General features: G+C 53.6%; 1 protein-coding gene across 1 annotated transcript; it reads right to left on the bottom strand.

Annotated features, from left to right (window-relative positions):
* Positions 1 to 424: 424 nt before the first annotated feature.
* Ehd1 (EH domain containing 1) lies at positions 425 to 22537 on the bottom strand. The gene is made up of 5 exons (XM_052191709.1): positions 21921 to 22537; positions 18379 to 18476; positions 6150 to 6562; positions 2834 to 2998; positions 425 to 2442 (listed from the first exon to the last, which is right to left on the bottom strand). The coding sequence occupies exons 1-5, from the start codon at positions 22322 to 22324 to the stop codon at positions 1918 to 1920; spliced, it is 1605 nt and encodes a 534-aa protein (XP_052047669.1). The 5' UTR covers positions 22325 to 22537; the 3' UTR covers positions 425 to 1917.
* Between the last annotated feature and the right edge of the window lie 602 nt (positions 22538 to 23139).

Genomic DNA, 23139 nt, shown 5'->3' on the forward strand with positions numbered 1-23139 from the left:
ACCATCTTCAAAGCTGGCTCTGCTGGCTCCAAACCTGCCTTGGGGCCCTGAGGAGCCCTGGGCCCTTTGTTTACAGGATCCCACAGCCCAGTCTGAGCAACACTGGGGATGGGAGCCCATCCTGTCTGTGGCTGCGGCAGTCCTGAGGGAGGTGATGACGTGCAGCTGGTGGAGGTGGCCCCAGCATTATCCTGTCATCAACCTCTCCTGGTGTTTGGACTTTTGGAGACAGGCTGTCACGCAGCGCCATCCTCTCCCTACACCCCAAGTGCTGAGACAATGGGTGTGCACCATCAAGGGCAGTTTCCAGATAGTCTTGCCAACAATGCACAGGAGATGGCTGGTTATGGATAACTTGGGGAGTCCCTTGCAAGGCTCCAGGGGTGCCTCCTTGGCCAGGAAACGACAAGGGAGCATGAGAAGCTTTGGCACAATTAAACTTTCTTTAATGCAAGAAACAAACAGTCTTCACTCAGCCGCTCTCCCTACAGTTGAGGACAGAGCTCGCTGGACTTTAAACAGTGAGCCTATGAGGAAGACAGCTCACTCACCCTCAGCCAAGGAGGGAAGCCGAGGCAGGGAGGTACCAGGCCAGTGCCCAGCCCAGTGCGGGTGGGGGGGAGGGGAATGGCAGGCAGCTCCCTGAAGCCCACCTGCAGTGCCAGATGAGCAGCTGCACTGCCCTATCCCCCTCACTAAAGCCCACCCTGACAGCCCGGCACGGCCCAGGCCGGGCGACTGAAGTGGCCGTTCCTAGCTCAGGCTCTTTGCTCGGTTGGGCTCTCAGGACACCCAGACCTCCTTGGCTCAGCAGAGGAGGAGAGGAAGGAAATGACAGGGTGAGGGAAGGGGCTGGGTTTTCCCCTGTCCTGCTGCATGGACACTACACCCAGGCCAGAGCCACAGGCTTCCTCTTACCAGCCGCAGACTACCCTCGGGTCACAGGGCTACTGCCTGCCGAGAGACAGAGATGGGCTCCAGGGAGCCGCCATAAGGGCCGACCTCAAGGGGGTCCATGTCAGAGCCCTCTGAGCAGAAGCTGGGATGACTTCCCCTCAGCCAGAAAGCAAACTCAAGCCCAAGGATGTCTGCTCTCTGCTGGCTGTGGGGTGGAATGCTCCAAGGCTGGGGAATAGGAAAGAGGAGACAAAAATCACAGCTCTGAACAAGTGATATAAATGTTACTCAAATCTTGGTCAAGTATAAAGTGTCACTTTACAGAACACTAGCTTACACATTTTCCTAGAAGACACTGTCTCCCACCTCCTCCAGCCTCCACAACATAAACAGTGGCTGGGTCTTCTACCTGTGGCTGCTGTGCTTGCTGGGGTGTCAGGGGACGTGGACAAAGGGAAGGTATGCACCCCACACCACAGCAGAGGATTGGAGCAGCGTACCCAAGCACAGAACACAGCTAGTAGGAAACACCCCGCCGCCCCATGAGGAAGCCCCAGTCTGAAAACAAAGCGAAGGAGCTGGGCCTCCTGCTCACACAGCCTGGCTATCAGGCTAGGGTGCCAGGGTGGGTTGGAGAGGTGGCTCTGAGTCACTGTCGCTGTCTGGCTTGGATAGGGGAGAGGCTGAGTGTGGGGCTGTCAGACAGAAGAGGCAAGAAAGAAGGCTGCCTCTAATGTTATATATTAAAAATATCATGGTTCTTGTGCACAAAATCCCACTGTTCACATCCAAGCATCACCCATGCCTCCCGCTGAACCCCGGACAGCTTTAAAGAAAGATGGTGGTTTTCCTACTCAGGAGCTGAGGAAGCACCGCTCAGTCTTTATGGACCTTGAAAGATGGTGACCCTTTCCCTCCCCCATCTCTGCCCCCAGGCCCCAGCCCACCTGGGCAGACAAGGAGCTGGTGGATAGAAAGTGCCAGCAGCCCTGGGGCTGTGGGGCATCTCAGGTGTGGGAGTCACTCATGCCTCCGTTTGGAGGGTGGGATGAGATGCGGGGGAAGGTCGGCAGGCAGCTCATGGCCCTCCAGCTTGACCTTGATGAGGTGGTTGGCCAGGGCAAACTCCTCGTCATCCAGCAGGCCATCCCTGTCCACATCTGCCAGCTTCCAGATCTTGCCCAGCACTGTGTTGGGCAGCTTGGACTTCACCATCTCCTTCTTGGCATTCGCACCCGTGATCTTGCCATTGACAGGAGACAGCGTGTAGAAGATCTCATCATAGGTGGGCTTGTCCTTGCCAACTACCCACTCAACATCATCGATGCCCTCGCCAGCCCCCTCGCCGTAGCCATGCCCAAAGGGCCCATTCATGGTGCCATCAAAAGCACCGCCCTTCACGGCCTGGGAGGGCATCAGGGACTCCTCCTGGCGCACCATCACCATCAGCCGAGCTATATCGTTGGCCAGCATATCATCCACTGTATCCAGCAGCTTGGGCTTCAAGGCCTGGAACTTGCTGAAGTCCTGGGTCTGCAGGAGTTCCTGAGCATAGGAGAAGGAAGGCGAGGCCTAGATGGGACAGTCTCCCAGACTCCAGGCTGAGCTAGACTATCCAGGTGGGGGAGTGGGGCTTCCACTTACCAGTTCAGGCCTCTGAGCTAGTGCTACAGGCCTGAGCTCCTCCCTCTGCATGAGGTCACAGCAGCACTGTGCTGGGCTGCTATGAAGATTCACCGACAGCCATGCCCCACCCGAAAGCTGAGTCACCACATTCCCCTTGCTCGTGTCAGTGTCTCGACCTAGGTCAACTCTGACTCGATAGGGAACTGGTGACTAACCCAGCTGCTTCCTTTTGTAGAGGCCCTGCCCTATAGAGCTGGGATTCCCTCCAGAACCATAGCCAGCACGGGGCAGGCTGGCCTGGTGACTGTACCTGCATCTTACGAAGGCTTGGGAAGTCGCCGGAGGAGATCTGGTGCTCCCGCTCGATCTTCTGGTAGATCTCCCCCAGGTTGTTCACCAGCTCTTTCTTCTTGCTCTCTTTCCCGAAGACATTGGGCATCTCCTTTTTGAGGGAGCTGATGATGTAGGCATGGACCTGAGGGAGGAAGCAGCGGGCATCAGGACTTGCTTGGCTGCCCTCAGGGTCTCCGAGGCCCTACTGCCTCACGTTCAGTGCTTGGGCAGAGGGAAGCAGAGAGGTCCAAGTGAAGCTGGAGCTACCCGGTGATGACACTCCGTGCTGTCGGGGTGACAGCTCATGGCCATAGGGACAGAGGAGAGGAAAGGGTACCTTTAACTGGGGGCAGATGATGGACACTCTTTCTTGTCTTTGTCTTTCGAGACAGGGTTCTCTGTGTAGCCCTGGCTGTCCTGGAGCTCACTCTATAGACCACACTGGCCTCAAACTCAGAAATCCGCCTGCCTCTGCCTTTCAAGTACTGGGATTAACCGTCTGTGTGTCTGTGTGCCTGCCTGCCTGCTTTCTTTCTTTCTTTTCTCTCTCTCTCTCTCTCTCTCTCTCTCTCTCTCTCTCTCTCTCTCTCTCTCTCGCTCTCTCTCTCTCCCTCCCTTCCTTCCTTTTTCTGTGCATTGCTGTTTCGACTGCATGTATGCCTGTGTTCTGGATCCCCTGGAGCTAAAGTTACAGACAGTTGTGGGTGCTGGGACTTGAACCTGAATGCTGCTAACTCCTGAGCCATCTCTCCAATCCATTCTTGTACAAGTAGTCATGGTGACATTCTAGAGACAGCAAACTCTATAGTCTGTCCTAAGAGGCACCCCCTCTCATGTATCCATATCTACTGTGGCCAGAGGAAGGCTCGGAGGCAAAGGCTTGCCATGGGGACTGCAGAAAGTGGACTACAACTCTGTTCTGCCCACTTCTCATCCTCTGTTCTTCCCGAGCTGCCCCATCCCAATAATATAAGCAACACACTGCAGAGACTGCAGAGACTGCTGTGAATGAGCCTCTGCCTGACAGATCTGTACAGTGCAAGGGTAAGGGTGTGTGTGTGTGTGTGTGTGTGTGTGTGTATGTGTGAGCCTCTGCCAGATAGATCTGTACAGTGCAAGGGTGTGTGTGTGTGTGTGCACGCCTCTGCCAGATAGATCTGTACAGTGCAAGGGTGTGTGTGTGTGTGTGTGTGCACGCCTCTGCCAGACAGATCTGTATAGTACAAGGGTGTGTGTGTGTGTGTGAGAGAGCCTCTGCCAGACAGATCTGTACAGTGCAAGGGTGTGTGTGTGTGTGTGTGTGAATGAGCCTCTGCCAGACAGATCTGTACAGTACAAGGGTAAGGGTGTGTGTGTGTGTGTGTGTGTGTGTGTGTGTGTGTGTGTGTGTGTGTGAGACCCAAGCAGAATCGCACTTGAATGATATGCCATGTGCCATCAAAAGAGGCCAGGACGACTCAAGACTGGAACATTCCACGAAAGCTTTTCCTAGCTCCCCTCAACACCTCCACTGCTCTCTGCTCAGCCCGGGGCAGCCCTTCTCAATCCTGGGGCTGGCATCTAGGTTCTTCCAAGAAAGCTATGGTAGGCAGGTCAAACAAACCCAGTCACACCTCTGCCTGCACAAGCTAAGGAGTCACTTTCCCTCCAGGAAAGGCAAGCAAAAGGCTAAGAGCATGTGGAGCAGCCTGGAGACCACAGGGGTTCCAGGTGTGAAGCCTGTGGCCTAGAGAGTTGAGTGCTAGCTGACAGTTCCCTAGGACCCTGGGCAGGCTCGTGGGTATTCTCATGAGTTCTATGCCCAGCTCACGAGGTGGCCAGACATGTCTAGACATTTGGAGATACTGAAAAATCCCCAGCCCGGACCCTGTAAAGACGATGGGACATGCCATAAGCTGCCACCGGGCCAGCCAGGGTACTTGAGAGTGACAAGGGCTGACACTTGGCAGTAGTAAAGGACAAAGCATCAGCCTTGGTTCCCTGACCAAGGCACTCCCAAATATTCCATGAATGGCCTTGAGCAGAGGTGGGGGCCTGGGATCTAGTATATTAACAGCAGTGGGGCAGGGATGGCTGGGAAGGGAGCACCTTCTCTGTTCTTGAGAGGATTGTGTCAATGGCTATAGGCACTTGGTGCCTATCTCTCCCCCTCTATGTGACCCAGTCAGCTGTAAACACCCCACACTTTGAGATGTTATCCTGAAGACAGGGTAGCTCATAGGACAGGTCTTCTGAGCTGAAAGCCAACCCCTTTCAAGAGAAGGGCCAGGCCAGAACCCACTTTTGTGTTTTGAGACAGTGTCTTGCTATATTGTTCAAGCTAGTCTCAAACTGTTCAAGGGATCCTCCTGCCTCAGCCTCCAGAATAGTCTAATGATGGGTTCATTATGACATCTGCTTAGAGTCTATCCATTTTCTGAAGAAACTGAACTATGTCCCAGACCCAGAAGGGCCAGTGGAACCTTAGCTGTCTGGACTGGTTCACTCCCCTAGCATCCACTGCACGCCAGGCCTTCATGCTCAAGGGGCTCACCTGAGCCATTACCGGACGGTCCCCCAGTGTCATCCGGGCCGCCCCTGCAGCCTCCTACCCTAGCCCGCTGGTGGCACTAAGCTCCATCTCCTGGTTCTGGACACTCTGAGCTCTCACTGAGGTGCCCAGGCGGCATGCACCTCAGAAGCTGTGTTGAGCCTAGGCACAGCCTCACTCCACACATGGAAACAGGTGTAGATATGGCCTGTGCAGACGGCAGCCTCCAGGGACCAGCACTTTCTGGGCCACAGACTGGCACCATCTTTTCTCTAGCTACTTCCCCTCCCAGCTTACACAGCAGGTCCCTCGGAGGCCTCCCAAATCCCATCCCGCCAGGATGGCTCCCCAGATCTCTCCTCAGGCAGACCCTGTGCCTGCTGAGCAGCACCAAACATCCAATGCTCTACTTAGTATGTGCATTGTTCTTCCAGGAAAGCGTGAGTGGGGACCAACCTGAGAACACTAGTCTGCAGCATACCCCAGGGGGTCGTTGACGCCAAGCAGGCCAGCACACCCCACTGGCTGTGGCCTCCTTCCCTTCTGTAGCAATTTCTTGTTTGGTGTTTCTAAGGTGTACGCATGTTCTTTGCATTCTCTGATCTAGGTAGGGCATAAGCCTCAGAAAGAACAAGTTCAGATGACCCAGGTAAAGGACCTTAGTGAGTCACAGACTGCTCAGTGGTACAGGACACACAGGTAAAGTGATGCTTGTTTGGTAAACTGGGCCTAAAACTGCCAGTCCCAGAGCTCCTGCACCTACCTTGGCCAGCCTGGCTCGCTTGATTAGGTCATTGAGTTTCCTGAGGGCAGCATTTCTCGGTAGAGACTGGATGTCTTTGAAGAGGTCCTGCTCCTCTGCTTCGAAGAGTTTCCGGTTGTCAGGGATGAGCAGTGGGTGTGACCAGAAGGAGCCAATGTAGACTCGGACCACCTCAGGGGTGTTGATGATCTTCCCCAGCGACCACATGAGAGCGCCGTACACTCTCATTAGCTGCTGCGTCTCTATTTGGTCAGCTTTGTTTAGCACCACACGAATCTTGTCCTCATGATTTTTGAGAGCCTTGATGACTTCTGAGAACTCATCTGAGATGTCCAGCTTGTGGGCGTCAAAGAGCAGGATGATGCGGTCCACACGCTCTGCGAACCACTCAAGGACAGCCGCAAAGTCATAACCTGAGGGAAGAGTGGGAAAGGACTGAGCATGGCTCGGAGAGGCCCAGGCTGCTCCAGTGCTTCTGAGCACCAGTGTGGCTGGAAGTTCTAGGCCGGAGGTTATTTTGTAAATTCCTAAAATGCTCTGATCTGAACACTACTGCAGCCCAAAGGCAGACTCACTGGTCTTTCTCGCCTTAAGGGGTATTTTTACCCATGTGACATGCACAGAAGCCGGGCAGTGGTGGCGCAGGCCTGTAATCCCAGCACTCTGGGAGGCAGAGGCAGGCGGATTTCTGAGTTCAAGGCCAGCCTGGTCTACAGAGTGAGTTCCAGAACAGCCAGGGCTACACAGAGAAACACTGTCTCGAAAAAAACAAAAACAAAAAACAAACAAACATGCACAGATGCTCAGCCAAAGCAAGCCACAAAGTTTACACTCAACAGCTCACTCAGCACAGTACCACAAGCACAGAGAAACTTGCCAGTTCTGTGCCTTAAACAGCAGTGACAATAAGCAGCAGCACCGTACCTGCAGCTGCCAGCTACCCAGTGTCCAAATGCCAGATCCTGGTATAAGCCTCCCTCATTTCTACAATAGGGGCTCGCAAGCTCAGGACCCAAACTGGCCTATCATTTGCTTGTATGAATAAAGTTTTATTGAAACAAAGGCACTCAGTTAGATGGCTAAGCCAACTTTTTGTCTGTAATAGCTGAGCTCGATTGTTGCATCAGAAACCAAAAGTTCTATATAGTTGACAAATTAATTCAAGAAAAAGGTTTGCTGACCTTTCTTCTCCAACAAGCCCTCAAAAGTACCACAGACCATTTCCCTTTTCTGTAGGTCTTAAATGCTTCCCTAAAGCCAAGTTACCGACTCTAGCCCTAAACCTTACTCTATGCTGTTTCCCATCCCAATTAAAGTGTCCTTGTCATCTATGACATCTATGACAGAGACATACGTGAATTTCCCCATTAAGTACAGTACTATGAGCCAGGCATGGTGGCCAGTACATCCTGGAAATCTTGAAAAGCAGAGGCAGAAAGATCAAGGTCGCCCTTGGCTACAGAACAAATTTAAGGCCAGCCTAAGTGACATGCAACTGTTTCAAACAAAATATCCCTCATTCCCTTCCACCCCCCCAACATACCCCTACCAAAAAGTATGCTTTGGGCCAGCAAGATGGTTTAGTGTGGAAAAGCACTTGCTGTGTGCGCTGATGACATGACCCGGGAACCCAGAGAGGAAGGAAGAGGGGCCAGCACGGAAAGCTGTCCTCTTGGTCTCCACAGGAGCACAGCAGAGCCAAGAGACTGGAAACAGCGGCACAGAGCCTCAGAGCAGCCTGGCCTCTCCAGTGGAATCTGCACTCGCTCTTCGCCTGGATTTAGTTTCCTGTCACTCACCAAATATGCACAGGTTCTGGGTCAACCAAATGTAGGTCAGCTCTCTGAGCAACACTTAGTACTTTCCAGAAAGTTGCCAAGACCCCAAAGGATGAGCCAGAGAAGTAACTCAGAGAGAAGACAGTGTGGGACAGGCTGGTCCAGCTGGGCTGTTCCCTCACAGACTGCTCCAGCACTGTCTGGGAAAACTGCCCCTCTGAGCCCCGCCTCAGGAGCGCTGATGCACAATCTTTAGATGCAGAAGACAGAAAGACTACAGGGGGAAGTTCCGAGGGAAGGACAGTGTCCCCGACTACACATGCTGGCACATGACCCCCACCGCCCCATTCATCAAGGCCTGCTGGGACTGCATTGTATAGTTAGGGAGGCATCACTCAATGCTCCCTCATCCTGTGGATAAAGCTGGGGTGGTGGCACTTAAGAGGTGTTAGGCTAGACAGCACAAGCAGGAACAAAGCTCTGGGTTCAATTCCAGACGATACCACAAAACAAGTAAAACAAAGCCATCCCAATGAGACGGCTCAGCAGACACAGTCACTTTCCATACGAGCCTGGCAGCAAGTTTGATCTTTGGGACCCATATGAAGGTGGAGAGAGAACCTTCTCTACAAGGTTGTCTTGTGACCTCTGTAGTGCTGGCACACAGGAACCTGGGGCACACTGGTCAGCCAACAGGGGCTACTGCAAAGGCGGAGGTACACTGACAGAGAAGGGCCTCTCCTGTGCGTGGCTCGTTGAGTGTCAGAGCTTCAGGTTTCAGTGCACAGCTCCAGCAAGGGTCAGGTCACACTGCATCCCAGCAGGCAGCCAGGTCCAAAGTGCAAGGCCCTCTGTGCTCCCTGCACCCGAGGAGCGAGCTGTCAGCAGAAAACCAGAAGGGAAGGTCTAGAGCAGAGAACAGTGGGGAAGCAGAGGCCAGGAGAGGCAGTTGTTGCCCAGGGCTCTGAGCTCTACCCCAGCAAAGCCCCAGAGCCTGCCTGGGGCCCTGAGGCCCTGTCTGTGAGTCTAGGAACGCAGCAATGCTGAAGAAGAGCTGACTCAGGAACTAGGACATTCCTGCTCAACCCAGAGAGGCCTCTGCTCCTTTCTGTCAGCTCATCTGGCCTCATCCAAAGCTGAAGCTACTTCACACAGCTGAGGCAGCAGGGAGGCCAAATCCCAGTTCCTGGGAACAGGGGAACCCCAGGCCAAGCACCACTGGTCCCGTTGGCTTTGGCTGGGCAGCCAGGCCCGCAGCTGGGAAGCTGAGGTCACCTTCCCAAGCCCTCCGCACTATGGCCCCAATCATCTTCCCTCTGGTGGGGGAAGGGAACTCTGAAATGAGAGAAATGGGAGGAGGTCCTTTCCCTGCTCCTATCCCACAAGCCTAGTTCTCAGGCTAGTTGGTTTGGGGTTTGTTTTTCCTTTTTCTGAGGGACAGGGTCTCACTATGTAGCCCTGGCTGACCTGGAACTTACTATGAGACCAGGCTGGCCTCGAACTCAGAAATCCGCCTGCCTCTACCTCCCAAGCGCTGGGATTACAGGCGTGAGCCACCACTGCCCGGCCTCCATCTGAGGCTCTTGAACCTACTGTCCCTTATTACCTCAGAGGTGTCTCATATGGCTTTAGAGAAAAGACACTGGTGTCCAGGAGCCCTGGCCACCAGAGAGCGGCAATAAGTGTGGAGCTTAGGAGAGCCACGCAGGGCCAGAGCAGCCTCATAGCACTCTCTGTCAAGGAGGTCAGCAGGCAACGGTGACGGGGCAGCAAACCTGGTGACTTGGACCTCAGCCTCCCGGTACACCAGGTACCATGTCAGTCCCACCTACACAACAACATAAAGGGAGCTCTGTGGCCCCTAAGGAGAAAGAGCGTCTAACAGGGGAACTACACCACCATCTGGCTAGAGAGAGCGGACACCAGTTTCCACCAAGGATACAGAACACACAGCTTGAGAGAATGGGCGAGACAGAGAAGCCAACCTGCAGGGGGAGGGACTTCAGTGGCAACCAGAGACATCTCAGATAAGGAACAAGTAGCCGTGTAAATAAGGGAAAGAAAGCAGCCTATGAGGACAAGCCCCAGCAACCACAGACCCATCTGTGAGGAAGCCAGGGGTCACATGCAGAGAGGACACTGGAGCCAGTGCAGGGTGGAAGGCAAGGTGTGAGTGTTTACTAAAAAGTTTTGAGAAAATGGAACTTTCTAAGACAGTATGATATGATGGCTCACAGCAGTGCAGAAGCACCCCCCCCCCGCCCCCGTACAGCTTATATACTAGGTACATTTCTCCACAATTAGAAAATAAAGGAAATTCAGGTGTGATGATGCATATTTCTAATCCCAGCACTTAGAAGGCAGAGGCAGCAGAAGCAAGCATTCAAGGACATCCTTGGGGGATTAGTAGTTAGGGCTAGCCCAGACTGTATGACATTCCATTTGTTTTTTAAGACAGGGTCTCACTATGTAGCTGTCCTGGAATTTACTACGTAGACCAGGCTGGCCTAGAACACAGAGATCCTCCAGCTTCTGTCTCCTAAGTGCTGGGATTAAAGGCCTATAGCCCCACACAGGGCTTTTTGTCTTTAAAAACACAAACACAAACATAAGACAGGTATGGTGGTGCACACTCGACATTTCTGCCACTCAGCCCGTGGCAAGCTGATGCCATCCAGGGATGATCCTGTCATAAAAAATTACAAATCAGGACCGGAGAGATGGCTCAGCAGGTGAGAGGACCGGCTACTCCCTTGAAAGACCCAGGTTCAATTCCCAGCACTCACATGGCAGCCCAGAACTAATAGATCCAATACCTTCCTCTGCCCTCCAAGGGTACCTGGCATGTCACAGAAACATACATACAAGCAACACAAACATAAAATAATAATTAAAAAAAATAAAATCCACATCAGGGAGCAGGAGGAGTAGAGAGGAGCAGCAGAGTGGAGCCTCAGGGAAGTGCAGCTCTGGGAGAGCGGACAGGAACTGAAGGTGGCACAGGAGCTGTCCCAAGCAAGCCCCCCACTGCTGCTACCATGGGAAGGGAGCCCAACCCCACCCAGGCGCTGGTGGCCCACCTACAAGTTAGGTGTCAGGAAGCTGACAGGAGCAGGTCAGGGCTGGGAGCCTGGGTGGTGAAAAAGCACCCAGCCCACAGCAGCACTTCCCAACGAACACAGGTAGTTCCATCAGCCAGGGAGAGTTGCTTCATACAGTCCAAAAACTTCTAGAACATAAAACAATGGAGTGTTTGTTTCCCATACACTTGTTTCCTGTCATTCAAAGTGCACGGGTCTCATATTTCTCACCAAAGAGCTACATCACAGTTTCCAGTGGCACTGGCCCTGGAGACAGGAGCCCAGACTTTGGACGCGTCACAGAGAGGACGACTCCTGATTAACTTAAGGAAGGCTCACTCCAAACAGCACAGAGGCTCAGCAAGGGGCCTCTGCCCCAGGGAAACAAGCTGGGTCCACAGTGAGTCCAGGACACAGATGACCCTGGTAGCTTGAGTCTAGACTGCTTCATCTGAGCACGGACAGCCCAGACTTCCTTCTAGTATAGAAGTGATACAGCGCATGGCGATGCAGAGGGGAAGCCACCCCTCTCCAGAGAGAACAGCCACCCTCTCCAGAGAGAAGGGCTGCGGTGTGGCCTACCAGTCAGAGCTTCTAGGAAGAAAATGAAGCTCCAGGATTTGATTCCATCCCCAGAAACAATTGCTTCTGAAAGGCACAAATCCCTGACCTTCTTAAACATATGGATGAATCGCAAAAGGGTCAGGAGCCATCAAAGAAAATGAACAGCACTAAGGGTCTATACTGTCTGCCTCCATTTAAGGGACCTCTGGAAAAGGCAAGCTTAAGCTTCAAAGACAACTGAGGTCCTGGGATAGGGAGAGGAGGACTGCACAGGGAACGTTTCCAATTCAAGGGATGCTTCTATCCTAGTAGCCAGGGGGATATGGCTGTTGCAAAAAAGGATTCATCAACATGTAACCTGGCCCTGAATAGGTATAATCTAACATACCTATAACATAATGGAATAAGTAACAGTACGGGGTCTCCAGTGGGCCCACATTTCAACCTCCAACTCCCTACACTCAGGAGGCATCCGGGCCACTCCAGCAGGTCACTTACCCTCTCTGAATCCCCAGACCCTTCTCTGTGACACGGAAAGAGCAAGTTCCCACCCCGAGGCTGCTGGGAGGGTTGGGTGTAGTGCGTGCCTGGCAGACGACAGGCACTTTGTAAATGTTTGCTCCTGTTTGTTTGAGGCATTTGTACTGGGCCCAAGGAGCTCATATCTGATGGATGTGTAGGCAAGGGCGGCGTCTAGGGCACAAAGAATGCTGTACCCCAAATATAAACCCAACATTTGCAGGCACTCGGGCCAGCTGCTCCCTAGTACACCGCCGACTAGCAGCCTGAGGAACAGGTGCCAAGGCCAGCACAGCCTGGTACGACGCCTCCACAGGCAGTCGGCGCACCCACAGCAGAAAGCGAGGCCAAAGCAGCAAGCTTGCCTAGAGAGGGGGAGACAGAGCAGGACAGGGGTTGAAGGCTTTGGGCCCAGTCAGCCCTCAGGGGACTGAGGAGTCTGAAGGCTGGCTGAGGCAGTATTGCCTAAGGTTCCTTTGAGACATTACTTAGAAAACAGTGAAGTCTGGGAAACCCTGGAGTTTTTAGTATCATCATTAACTGGCAGATATTCGTTTTGCACACTTAGTTATGTGCCAAACATTAGGTAAGAGCCCAGCATACTGAAGTCCCCATCACAGTTATCAGCAGCTCTAAGAGGACCAGGTGTTCTGGTCACTTGGCTCCTGCAGTACTTACTTGGAAGCTAAACCTGTGTCGCCCTATGTGGGAGACACTGTGGAACCAGGATATAGTACTGAGCCTGGCTCAGTTATGATCCCTCAGCTCGTCCTCTGGTCTACTAAACATCCTGAGACTGGGCTGGAGCGTGTCTGCGGCAAGCATCTCAGGGGATGGTGCAATAGAAAAGCTACCCATGGTGCAGCCCTGCTTCTGATCCTGGGCTCCAGGATGCATGCATGGGAGTCTGGGTCACAAGCCCCATCCAACCTCTAGGACCAGAACAGCTTAGGTAGAGTCTGGAACCACTGGGTAGGAAGGCGGTGACAACCCAGGGAGCTGGTCGAGCTCTGTAAGCTCCATGTGGAGCCTGGGTTGGTTTCTGGCTAGAGGCAGGGCACAGAGGGACGACAAAGGATAACAGGATAGCCACCAAAGCCTCTCTCCTTTTCTGGATTACGGTCAGCCCATGGTGGCCTGTGTTTAAGAAGCCCAGCTTAGCAACAGCCTCACCAGGGCCTGCCCTCAGCTCAGAGTCCAGGACACAGTTTCTCTGGGCTACACAGAGGTGTGCAACAAGCCCGCTCCAGGTTTGCGTCCCCCAGGCTTATCTCCTCAGATGGAGCGCCCATCAGAAAAACACTGGCTTCCTCCTATACAGGGCTACAGAAGAAACAGTGGGGCACACAGACAAGCAATGCTAGCAAGAAGGCAGGCGCCAGGCCAGACAGGATGCTACTTGTTAACCCAAGCTGAAGCCACACTCCCTTTGCTGATATAATTTTCTTGGGGTCAGGCAAGGCACAAAAGTTACACCTCCGGCCACAGTCATATAGTGACAATGGTGACAAGGGCACTTGCACGTTCATGGCCACTGCCCACAGAGGACTCATACAAGAAGACCCCAATCCTAAGCATGGTGTGACTATGCAGAGAAATGACCCTGGAAGACAAGTGCGCCAGCTTCACATGGCCTGGGATGCCCTTTGGATCCCTTTATCAGTCACCCGGGTGGCACTCAGGAATAAATGGTGCTCCCAAAGGCCACCATTCCCTGCTGACACAAGAGAATGTTATCTCTCAAGCAGCAGCAGATTAGCAGGTCAGGCAAGCCAAGCCTGGGACCCCAGAGGGACACAAATGTCAGGGGTCCCTAGCAGAGCCAGGGTAGCTTGACACTGGGGTCTATGCCACTCCCACTTACCTCTCTAGATTGAATTTCCCACACATAAGGGACCATGGGAGGAAGGATAGAAAATCAGGAGGGGAATGGGAAAACAATGGAGTGGGAATGAACCCAGAGAACTGGCAAGGTTCACGTCCAAGTGACCTCTGCAGAGATGTTGTTTCCCTAAGATCAACCACAGACTGCAGCAAGGCTGTCATCTGTGTAGACCCATGTTCCTCAGGACCTACCTTCCTGAGGGGAAACACCTGCTTTCCACTTGAGAACAGGCTCATAACCCCCTACCCACCATACCACACCCCACCCCCGGTTCCCTGTGTACACCAGGAAGGACTGGTGGGTAAGGTCTGAGAAGGGTCCGCCCTCACCCACAAGCTTGCAATCTACCCTGGAACCCACACAGCACCTCTAACTGGGGTCACAAGACTATCTTACTCCTTACCACCATAGAAAGTTCACCCGCCTCTTCCCCCCCACCAGGGGGCTGGAGAGGTGGCTCAGCGGTTAAGAGCACTGACTGCTCTACCAGAGGTCCTGAGTTCAATTCCCAGCAATCACATGGTGGCTCACAACCATCTGTAATGGTTTCTGATACCCTCTTCTGGTGTGTCTGAGGACAGTGACAGTGTACTCACATGAAATAAATAAATAAGTCTAATTTTTAAAAAAAAGAAAGAAAGTTCACTCCAATTCCTAACTGGGTAACATTTAAATGGGGACTACAGGACTATGGAGGAAAATGGTTTAGAAAAACTGCAAAACCCACCTTCAATCAGAGGGAGCCTTCTGCAAATATAGAATAAGCCGGCTACAGGGACACCTTTGCCACCTGGGAGTCACAGTAAGCCACAGGCCTAGTGTATCACGTCACCTGCAGGCTCCTTGAGAATGTCCAGTCTAAGTATGCTGGTATCCTCTCTAGCCCCAGTTAAAACACTGCAGGGCTGGAGGCTCTGGGTTCCATCACGATCCTGCCAAGTCTCTCTTAACAGGAAAGCACTGTGAAAGGACACACCCCTGTGGCCCCAGGGGCCTGCTGAGGACCCCAGGGCATAAAGTCCAAGCTGTTCTTGCCTGAGAACACTGACAGCAGACCAGATGAACCACCACACTGAGGCATGCTGCAGACCTTCTCAGAACCTTTTATTTATTTATTTTTTTGGTTCTCCCCCCCCCCCCAAGACAGGGTTTCTCTATGTAGCCCTGGCTGTCCTCAAACTCAGAAATCCACCTGCCTCTGCCTCCCAAGTGCTGGGATTACAGGCGTGCACCACCACGCCTGGCAGGCCACCTTAAACCCTCCATACCGCACCCCTTCCTCCAAGCCAGAAGTCAGCACAAACAACAGAGCTCTGGCAAGATAAGGCTCGAGGGTAAGCCATTGTCCTTATCTGAGGCTAAGCTCTCACCACACAGCTAGTCTGCGGGAGTCTGGTTCAGCCAAAAGATAAGTCTGCAGGCCTCAAACAAGCAGCGCAGCTCCTCCCAGGATGACTGGGTGAGCATCTCCTGCACTTCTCTTATTTAAGAGCAATTTACTTGGATTTTCCAGCTCTCCTCTGGCTTTGATGAATTACTTTGGTCTTATAAGCCTACCAGGACAGTAAGAACCTTTCCCTCCCACATCCTAACTCCAGTCCTGAAGGTCCTGAGCAATGGCATTCCAGCAAAAAACACAAAACCAGGAAGAACAGTGCAGTGCTTACCACGCTTGTTCTTGTCTTTTGGTTTTTGTGATGGGAGCTGAGCCTCACGCACTCTAGCCAAGGCTCACCACTATTATTTTCAGTCTTCCTTCCTTCTCTCTGTGTGTGGACATGTTAAGGAGTCTATATATTTGTGGGTCCAGGGATCAGTATCAGGTGCCTTCCTTTTTTGTTTCCTGGCAGCAGGGTCTCTCACTGAAGCGGGAACTCGCTAAGTTGACTAGACTACGTGGCCATGAGGCATCTTAGTCCAGGACCGGGCTCAGAGGCTTGTACAGGCAGACCCAGCTAGACCCAGCTAGACCCAGCTTTAGCCCATCTCCCCAACCACCTTCTGACTTTTATGTGGGAACAAGGTCTCACTGAAGTGCGCGAGCTCACTGTAGCCCAGGCAGGCCTTTACCTGTGATGTCTCCCATCCTCCCATCCGGGTAGCTGGGGTTACAGGCTGTGCTACCTGCTGAATACACAGCCTCTTAAAAACAGGTCAGAATAACTGAAGAAGAAATGTGGCCCCAAAGGATGCAAAGGATCCCAAAATCTACACCCCTGAACTTCCAAAAAAGTCACTCATGAAGAGTGGTGAGGCTGAAAGCTTCGGCAGAGGCAGGCAGAGGCCGCATGTAACCCCGGCACGGGGGACGGTGAGACAGACGGATAGAGCTGGAGGTCAGCTTGGGCAACATGAGACCCTGTCTCAAAAGCAAAAGCTGATCTAGCAGCTTCTAACCTGATTAGAGACAGCCAGCTTACTGCGCTGCAGTCTGATGCAACACCATGCTGGCTGGGCCCCCACAACTGTAGAAAACAGGCGAGAGCCCACGCCTCGCACAGGCGGCCATGGCAGAGACAAGCGCTTGGTGGCAGGCCGCTGGCTTTAACATCCCCCACCGCACAGCAAGACCAAAGGAAGAGTAAGTTAATAAAAAACAAACTATAACCACTGGTGTGTGTAGAGTTTGAGAATGGACAGAAGATTCCTGCCTCAACCTCATGAACGTCGAGACTAGAGCTGCTCCATCAAGCTCCTGTATCTCTCCCTTTTCTTTCTCTCAGACTTCTAAATTACACCTGCATACGTGCGTGTGAACACCACAGCATGCATATGTAGGTCAGAGGATAACTTGTGGGAACTGGTTCATCTTCCATGATATGGGTTTCAAGGATTCACCTTAGGTCACTAGGTGTGACACCTTTATATCCTGGCTTGCCCCACCCCGTCCTCTCTGTGACTCTCTGTCTCCGGCAGTACTGGGGATTGAACCTAGGGCCCTGTGTATTCTCGGTTCTCTCTCCCCATGGGCTGCATCTCCAGTAAGGCTGTTTATTTCATTTGCTCCTTTGCAGTGCCTAAGTCCACAAACTCCACATCTGGCCAGACTGCAATCTCCTAGAAGGCATTGCAGCCTAATGGCTGGTGCCTCTACCACAGGGCCAGGGATGAAGCACAGACAGGCTCATCCTGAACCAGGACCTCGAGCAACGCGACACCACCCGGGAGGCCCCTGCTCGGTGCTCTGTGCTGCAATGCATCCTGGGGACTGTTTTCTTGAGGCCCCAGCCCCTCTTTGAGATGGGGTCTGGTTTTGTTTTTGAGATGAGGGTTTCATGTAAACTAGGCCAGCCTCAGACTTACTGTGTAATGGATCCTTCAGGAGTTACGGATCCTCTCGCTCTATTCCAGCCCACGTGATGGAATTCTAGCATGTGCTATGACATTCACAGGGTTCTGCATGCTGGGGTGTAACTGAATTACACCCACAGTCCTCCCAGCCTCTTCTAAGTACTTTTGAAAGGTGCTATCTTTATGTTTATAGAAATAAAGTTCTATGTCACTTAAAAAAAAAAAAAGAAAAAGGAAAAGCAGCAGTATGGCAAAAGGCTAGGGGTGGTGGCGCACTCCTTTACTCCAGCACTCGGGAGACAGAGGCAGGTGGATCTCTATGAGTCTGAGGCCAGCCTAATCTACAAAGCAAGGTTCAGGGCCACAGAGAAACCCCATCTTGAACCCGCTCTCCCCCGCCAAAAAAAAAAAAAAAAAACAAAGAAGAGTGAATCTGGGGAAAAGGGGACATGAGGAGGGGACTTCAAGAAGAGGAGGGAGGGAAAACTGTGGCTGGATAGTAATATACGAGACAATTAAAGAAACCATGGCAAAGCTGGCCACAGTTGAAACAACTGGACTGGTCAAGGCCCTGGGGCCTGACAGGAACCCTGGGCCTGGAGATGGCCCTGGAGTCTGCTGACTAGCAAGGGCTAAGCAAATGTAAGCAAATTGCCACCTGCCCCGGGCAGGCTGCACGCACATCTTGAAAAGTTTCTCCTTTTGCTGGCTGGTGCACTCTAGCTGAACTTCCTAGGAACTTATATGACACTGGGAGACAAACTGTTCCTATGCAAACAGAGACAAGGGGTCAAAGGGACATCAGTGCTGACTGGGGCACTTAGGCACCAGTATCAGGCAATGTCCTGCTACTTTGCTTCACAGCCGGAGATCTAAGCCTGGGTTCAATCAAAAGCGTCTGGCCATCCAGCATGGATAGACCGTGATCTTGGCTGGGCTATTCCGGCCACCTGAGCATAGCGAGGCGGCTGTGGCCCCTCAGGTCACTACTGTGTAGATGAGGTATGAGGTAAGAAGTCTGTCACCTGAACACACTACAGTGTTTTAAAGCCTAGGGCTGGAGGAAGCCTGAAGGGCAGCACGGGTGTGGCCCTCCAACAGAGCCTGCTTACCTCGGCTGATGCGCTGCTTCTCTCCGGACAGGATCCCGGGAGTGTCGATGATGCTGATGCTGTCCAGTACTGGGTTGGGCAGCTGGGCACACATGAACCTGCAGGACAGCAACGCCAGAGACATGAGGGCAGGACAGGCACTAATCCAGGTACTGGGACAAACGAACTGGAAGCACTATCAGAAGTGTCCAACTTCAGAGCCACAGTCCTTCCCTTCCTGCCACTCTCTTCCCCCAGAGCTCAAGAGCTCAGCTTCCCAAATGCTAGCTTGCTAGTGAAGGTGGGTAGGACCCTTGCCACCAAGCCCGATGACCTCAGTTCAGTCCTCAGAGCCACCCTGAAAGGAGACAACGGCTCCACAGCATCCACTGACTGTACGTGCCAGGGCAGCTGTGCTCAACAGAATGGATAAACGTAAAGACAGCGACAAAGCTGGGCACGGTGGGCACCTGCAGGCCCAGCACAGGCGAGGCAGAGGCAGGCAATCTCTTTGAGGCCAGCTGGGTCTACAGAGTGAGTTCCAGGACCACCAGGGTGATGTAGAGAGACCCTCAAAAAATAAAAAAAATTAAAAAAACAAAATAATAATAATAATAACAACAACAAAAGAAACCCCAACCATCTGGCTAAACTCCCACACACTAAAAGAAGAGTGGCTCTTTCTGTGTCTGTGTAGAGGTGCACATAGAGGCTAGAGAACAGCCTCAAGTGTCTCCTCTACCTCACTAAGTCAGAACCCCCGCAGAGTCAGCTGGGCTGACTGGCGAGTGGCCCCCAGGATGCACCTTGGTCTCTTCTGCTTGCTACCCTACTCCAACAACCCCTGTACTTGCAAATACAATCCCAGTGTTTACAATGTGCACAAGCGCGCTGGAAGTCTGAACGCAGGTCCTCACCTTACCACTGAGCGCCCACAGGCCCTGCTGTTGGGGCCAGCTGCTTGAAGCTACAATGGGCCGCCAGTAGTCAGCGGTGTGGAAAGAGTTCAGACATACCATTCTTTCAAAGTCAAAACCAGCCTAGGAAGAGGAAACCACAATAGAGGGCTATGGGTGAGCCCTAGCTGAGGGCTTAGCTGCATACCTGAGCTCATGTTGACCTAAGAGTTTAGCAGAGCAGCTCAGAGCAGCTATCGGCTGTAAAGGGCGGGGCTCTTTAGCGGACAGAGAAAGGGCTCCTTAAAAAACCTCTCTGAGCAAATACAATACAGACCCACGTCTGCCTGTGGCGAGCAAGCACATGAGTTTTTCCTGTGGCGCCACACCCCCCAATGATGGTGATAAGTCTCCCCACAGGCTAGAGACAGGCCACAGTAAAAAGACAGTGTCCGAGTGTAGCAGACCGCAGTGCTGTAAGTCACTGCACAGACTTCACTTCCCCTCGTGGGAAGACATTGCCATACTCAGTGGAGAGAATGACAGCAGCTCCCCAGTGGAAGTGGAGCTGGCTCTACAGGTCCCATAAGGAGCACCTGCAGGCCCACGAGAAGCCACTACTCTGCAAGGCCCAGTAAGTGGACAGCAAGAAAGTCAGGAGGCTGTAAAGATGGCTCCCTAGCAACGTGGATGGGGACTTCAGTCCTTAGGACTAGTGGGTGGGTCCAGTTATGCAAGCAGGGGCGTTCACAAACCCCTTTTGGGATTGCTTTATGCCTGTCTCCATCTGTTCCTCTATCTCTGAGCAGCCCTGGGTGGGTGGGTGAGGGGCTAATAAATCAAGTTCATGACTCAATGGGTCCCTTTAAGAGTGCCAGGAAAAGCTGTATCAGTCAGAGAAAAGCCCCCTTTGTTGTGTCCTCCCTGGCCAGAGGCACATCCTGACACAGCTCCGGTCTTGGACTTCACCAGCATTTAGAGACCCTCTGGAATTGGTAGTGACAAGAAATGGAAGTACAGTTCTCGGATCCCTGGACCCAGGCTGGAGCTCCTGAGTTGTTCCTGTTGGGGGAACAGAAGTAGTAGTGTGTGCACAGCACCGGCCTTAGCCTTGACAGTTCCGCAGGCCTGGGCTTCCTGAGTCACTGAGCGGGGGCTGCTGGGGTAGCATGTGAGAGCCTTCTAGCTCTTTAAGCTCTGCATTTCCACAGGTGGGAAACTGAGAAGGTGCCATGTTCCTCACTTCAAAAGCAGTCTGCCCTCACCGTGAGGGGAAGACACAGGACAGCAGCACTTGGAGCAGCCTCCCTGGCCCTCCTGAAGCACACGCCTAAAGTATAGATGAGCTCCTTCGCCCAGCAGCCCAACTTCTCACAAGACCCATGGCTTCCACCAACTGCAGTCTGAGCCAATGCCCACCTACAGGGGCAGCAAAGCTAAAACATCCTAGAGAGCATTGTACTCAACCCATGCTGCTCAAGCAAACACCATCATCATAAAACAAGACAGGCTGAAAGGACCTAGAAGGAACAAAAAGACATTAAAGATCAGCTCCGTGAAAGGAGGCGGGCCTGGCAGCAAGCGTGCTCGAGATCATGCTGACCCGCCCTGTCCGCTGGACAGTGTCTGCAGAGGAATGCGCTCACACAGGGCGGAGACCTGGAAAGCAGGACTCAGATTCTTTCCAAGGCTGTTCCCCTAGGCTGAATGCAGGCACGTAGAGTCACTCCTTGAAAGAGGGAGCAGAGAGGGCAGGGTCTGCGAGTCCTGTCATACCTCCTGGGGGAGGAGTCTGGGATGCCCCAATGCCCTTAAAGTACTCCTGGGAGTTAAAGCTCCTCAGGCAGGCTCTGTGACTCATTCATAGCATCCTGAGGGGCTGAATCTAACTCACCTCACCCCTTTAACTGGTAAAGCTGCGACTCCAGGAGGAACATAAACATCTATCAACTCTATAGTAGAGTATGGGTCTGGTCATTTAGGAGTCACAGTGTCACCACCCCCTGAAATCTCTTGAAGCAACACCACCTTAAGGTTTTTTGTGGTTTTTGTTTTGTTTGAGACAGGGTTGTCTCATGTACTCCTGGCTGGCTTGGAATTCACTTAAGTGCTGCTCGTAGAAGGGGTACTGAGACTCCGTCATCCCTGCCTTCAAAAGGGGCTGCCCCCAAATCAGCAGACCAAAGCATATCCTCCTTGCCCTTCCTACACACGCCACTGGTCCCTGGAGATGTGAAGCAGAGAGTGACACACCAGCAAAAAGAACATCTAAGTCTCCGGGGTTTCCCATGACGCTTAAAACACAGACCCCGGCGGCGGCGGCGGAGGGAGCTTGCCGAGAGAATGAGGAACAAGCAAGGGAGGACAGCAATGGCTCCTCTTCTCACAGCGGGCCCCTGCTCTGTGGGAAGTAGGTCTGGGGTCTGCAGGAGGGTTTCAGAGTTAAATAGAAAACCTGGAAGGTTCTGGGAATGGCTGAAGCCAGAAGAGTGGACGATGCGTATTCCCTAACTACTCTCGGGTAGTTAGTAGGACTCAGCAAGGCCAGTGTCCCTGGGAGTGGTCGCCTAGGGTCTGGCGGGGGCTCTCGGAGACAAAGGCCGGCTGGGGGCAATGGCTCCGGAGGCCCTTGGGGGGTCCTCGCGCTGGGGGACAAGGGGAGGGTACCTGTTGAGGAAGGCGTTGCCGAAGGCGTTGAGCTTGCGGAAGGGGCGCCGCGGGTCCACGACGAGCGCGTTGCCGGGCACCACGCCCTCGGTGGGGCCATGCATGACCGCGATGAAGGAGTCGGTGGTGGGCTCCGGCCCGATACGCATCCCCGGGAAGTCCTGCTCGATCAGGTGGCGGATGAAGGTGGTCTTGCCGGTGCTGTACTGGCCGACCAGGAGCACCATGGGCTTGTTGTCGAAGTCAGCGTCCTCCAGCGCGGGCGAGTGGAACTCGTGGAAGCGATAGTGCTCCTCCAGCGGCAGCAGCTTCTGCGCGTACAGCTGCCGTAGCCCCTCGGCCACCGTCTGGAAGAGCTCCGGCTCCTTCTTGCGGCGGGCATCCTTGCTCACCCAGCTGAACATGTTGCCGGAGACAGAGCTGGCTGCTACAGGACCGAGCGGCGGCTGAGCGGGACTGGGGCGCGCGGCCGAGGAGGGGCCGGCCGGCCGGCGGAGGGCAGAGGGGCAGGGGGCGGGGCGCGGCCCGCACCGCGCACGCGCAGGCTCGAGGACTGGCGTGCGGACCACGAGAGCGCCCTCTGCTGAGGGTCGCGCGTGCCTCGCCGAGCGGCCCCTTTACCAGCGGGAGCCTGGCGTTTTGGCTCTTGGGCCGCCGCCTCGGGCCGGCCCGAGAGCAGTCGAGGGAAGAACCCTCCAGACCCCGCCCCACTCGCGCGCCACGTCCTCTCCTGCTTCCCATTGGCTGATTTCAAATATCGCGAGCTCGTGGGCTGCGGTGCCTTGGCAACCGCACCTGTTTTGCTCCGCCCCTCGAGGGATGGCTCGCGGAAGTGCCGCAGTTGCAGGTTCCAGAGTCTGGGGTCAAGATGTACTATCGCCTGTGGACTTATGGACACCCAAAGTACTTCAACTGCGCCCCCCAACTGCAGTGTTTCCACTGGCTAGGAACTCCCAAAAGCACCGGGAGCCTCACCCTTTGGTCTTTTAGCGATTCTGGAGAGGGACAGGACAGCGGGAATAGGGAAAGCCGAGGGGGCGCAGGACCCCGGGAAGAGGAATTTCGGTAAGGAAGGAGGAGTGCGCTGGGACGCCACTCAGGCTGATGGGAGAGGGACACAGCAATGGACACGGTTGACGTGACCTAGCAGGCAGTTCTCACCGAAGCGGTGTCAGCTGCAGAATGGGGTAAAGAAGTTGCAGCTTTCTGGCTAGATGAG

The sequence above is a fragment of the Apodemus sylvaticus genome, chromosome 1 (assembly GCF_947179515.1).
Source record: "Apodemus sylvaticus chromosome 1, mApoSyl1.1, whole genome shotgun sequence".
In the NCBI taxonomy this organism is placed as follows: Eukaryota; Metazoa; Chordata; class Mammalia; order Rodentia; family Muridae; genus Apodemus; species Apodemus sylvaticus.

Bases quoted from the DNA above. Each gene is read 5' to 3' on its own strand.
- Ehd1 (XM_052191709.1), bottom strand. From the start codon at position 22,324: ATGTTCAGCTGGGTGAGCAAGGATGCCCGCCGCAAGAAGGAGCCGGAG. The intron at 18,477-21,920 runs GTACCCTCCCCT...GCTGTCCTGCAG, and splicing joins GGCAACGCCTTCCTCAACAG to GTTCATGTGTGCCCAGCTGC. The intron at 6,563-18,378 runs GTAAGCAGGCTC...CTCTTCCCTCAG, and splicing joins GAAGCAGCGCATCAGCCGAG to GTTATGACTTTGCGGCTGTC.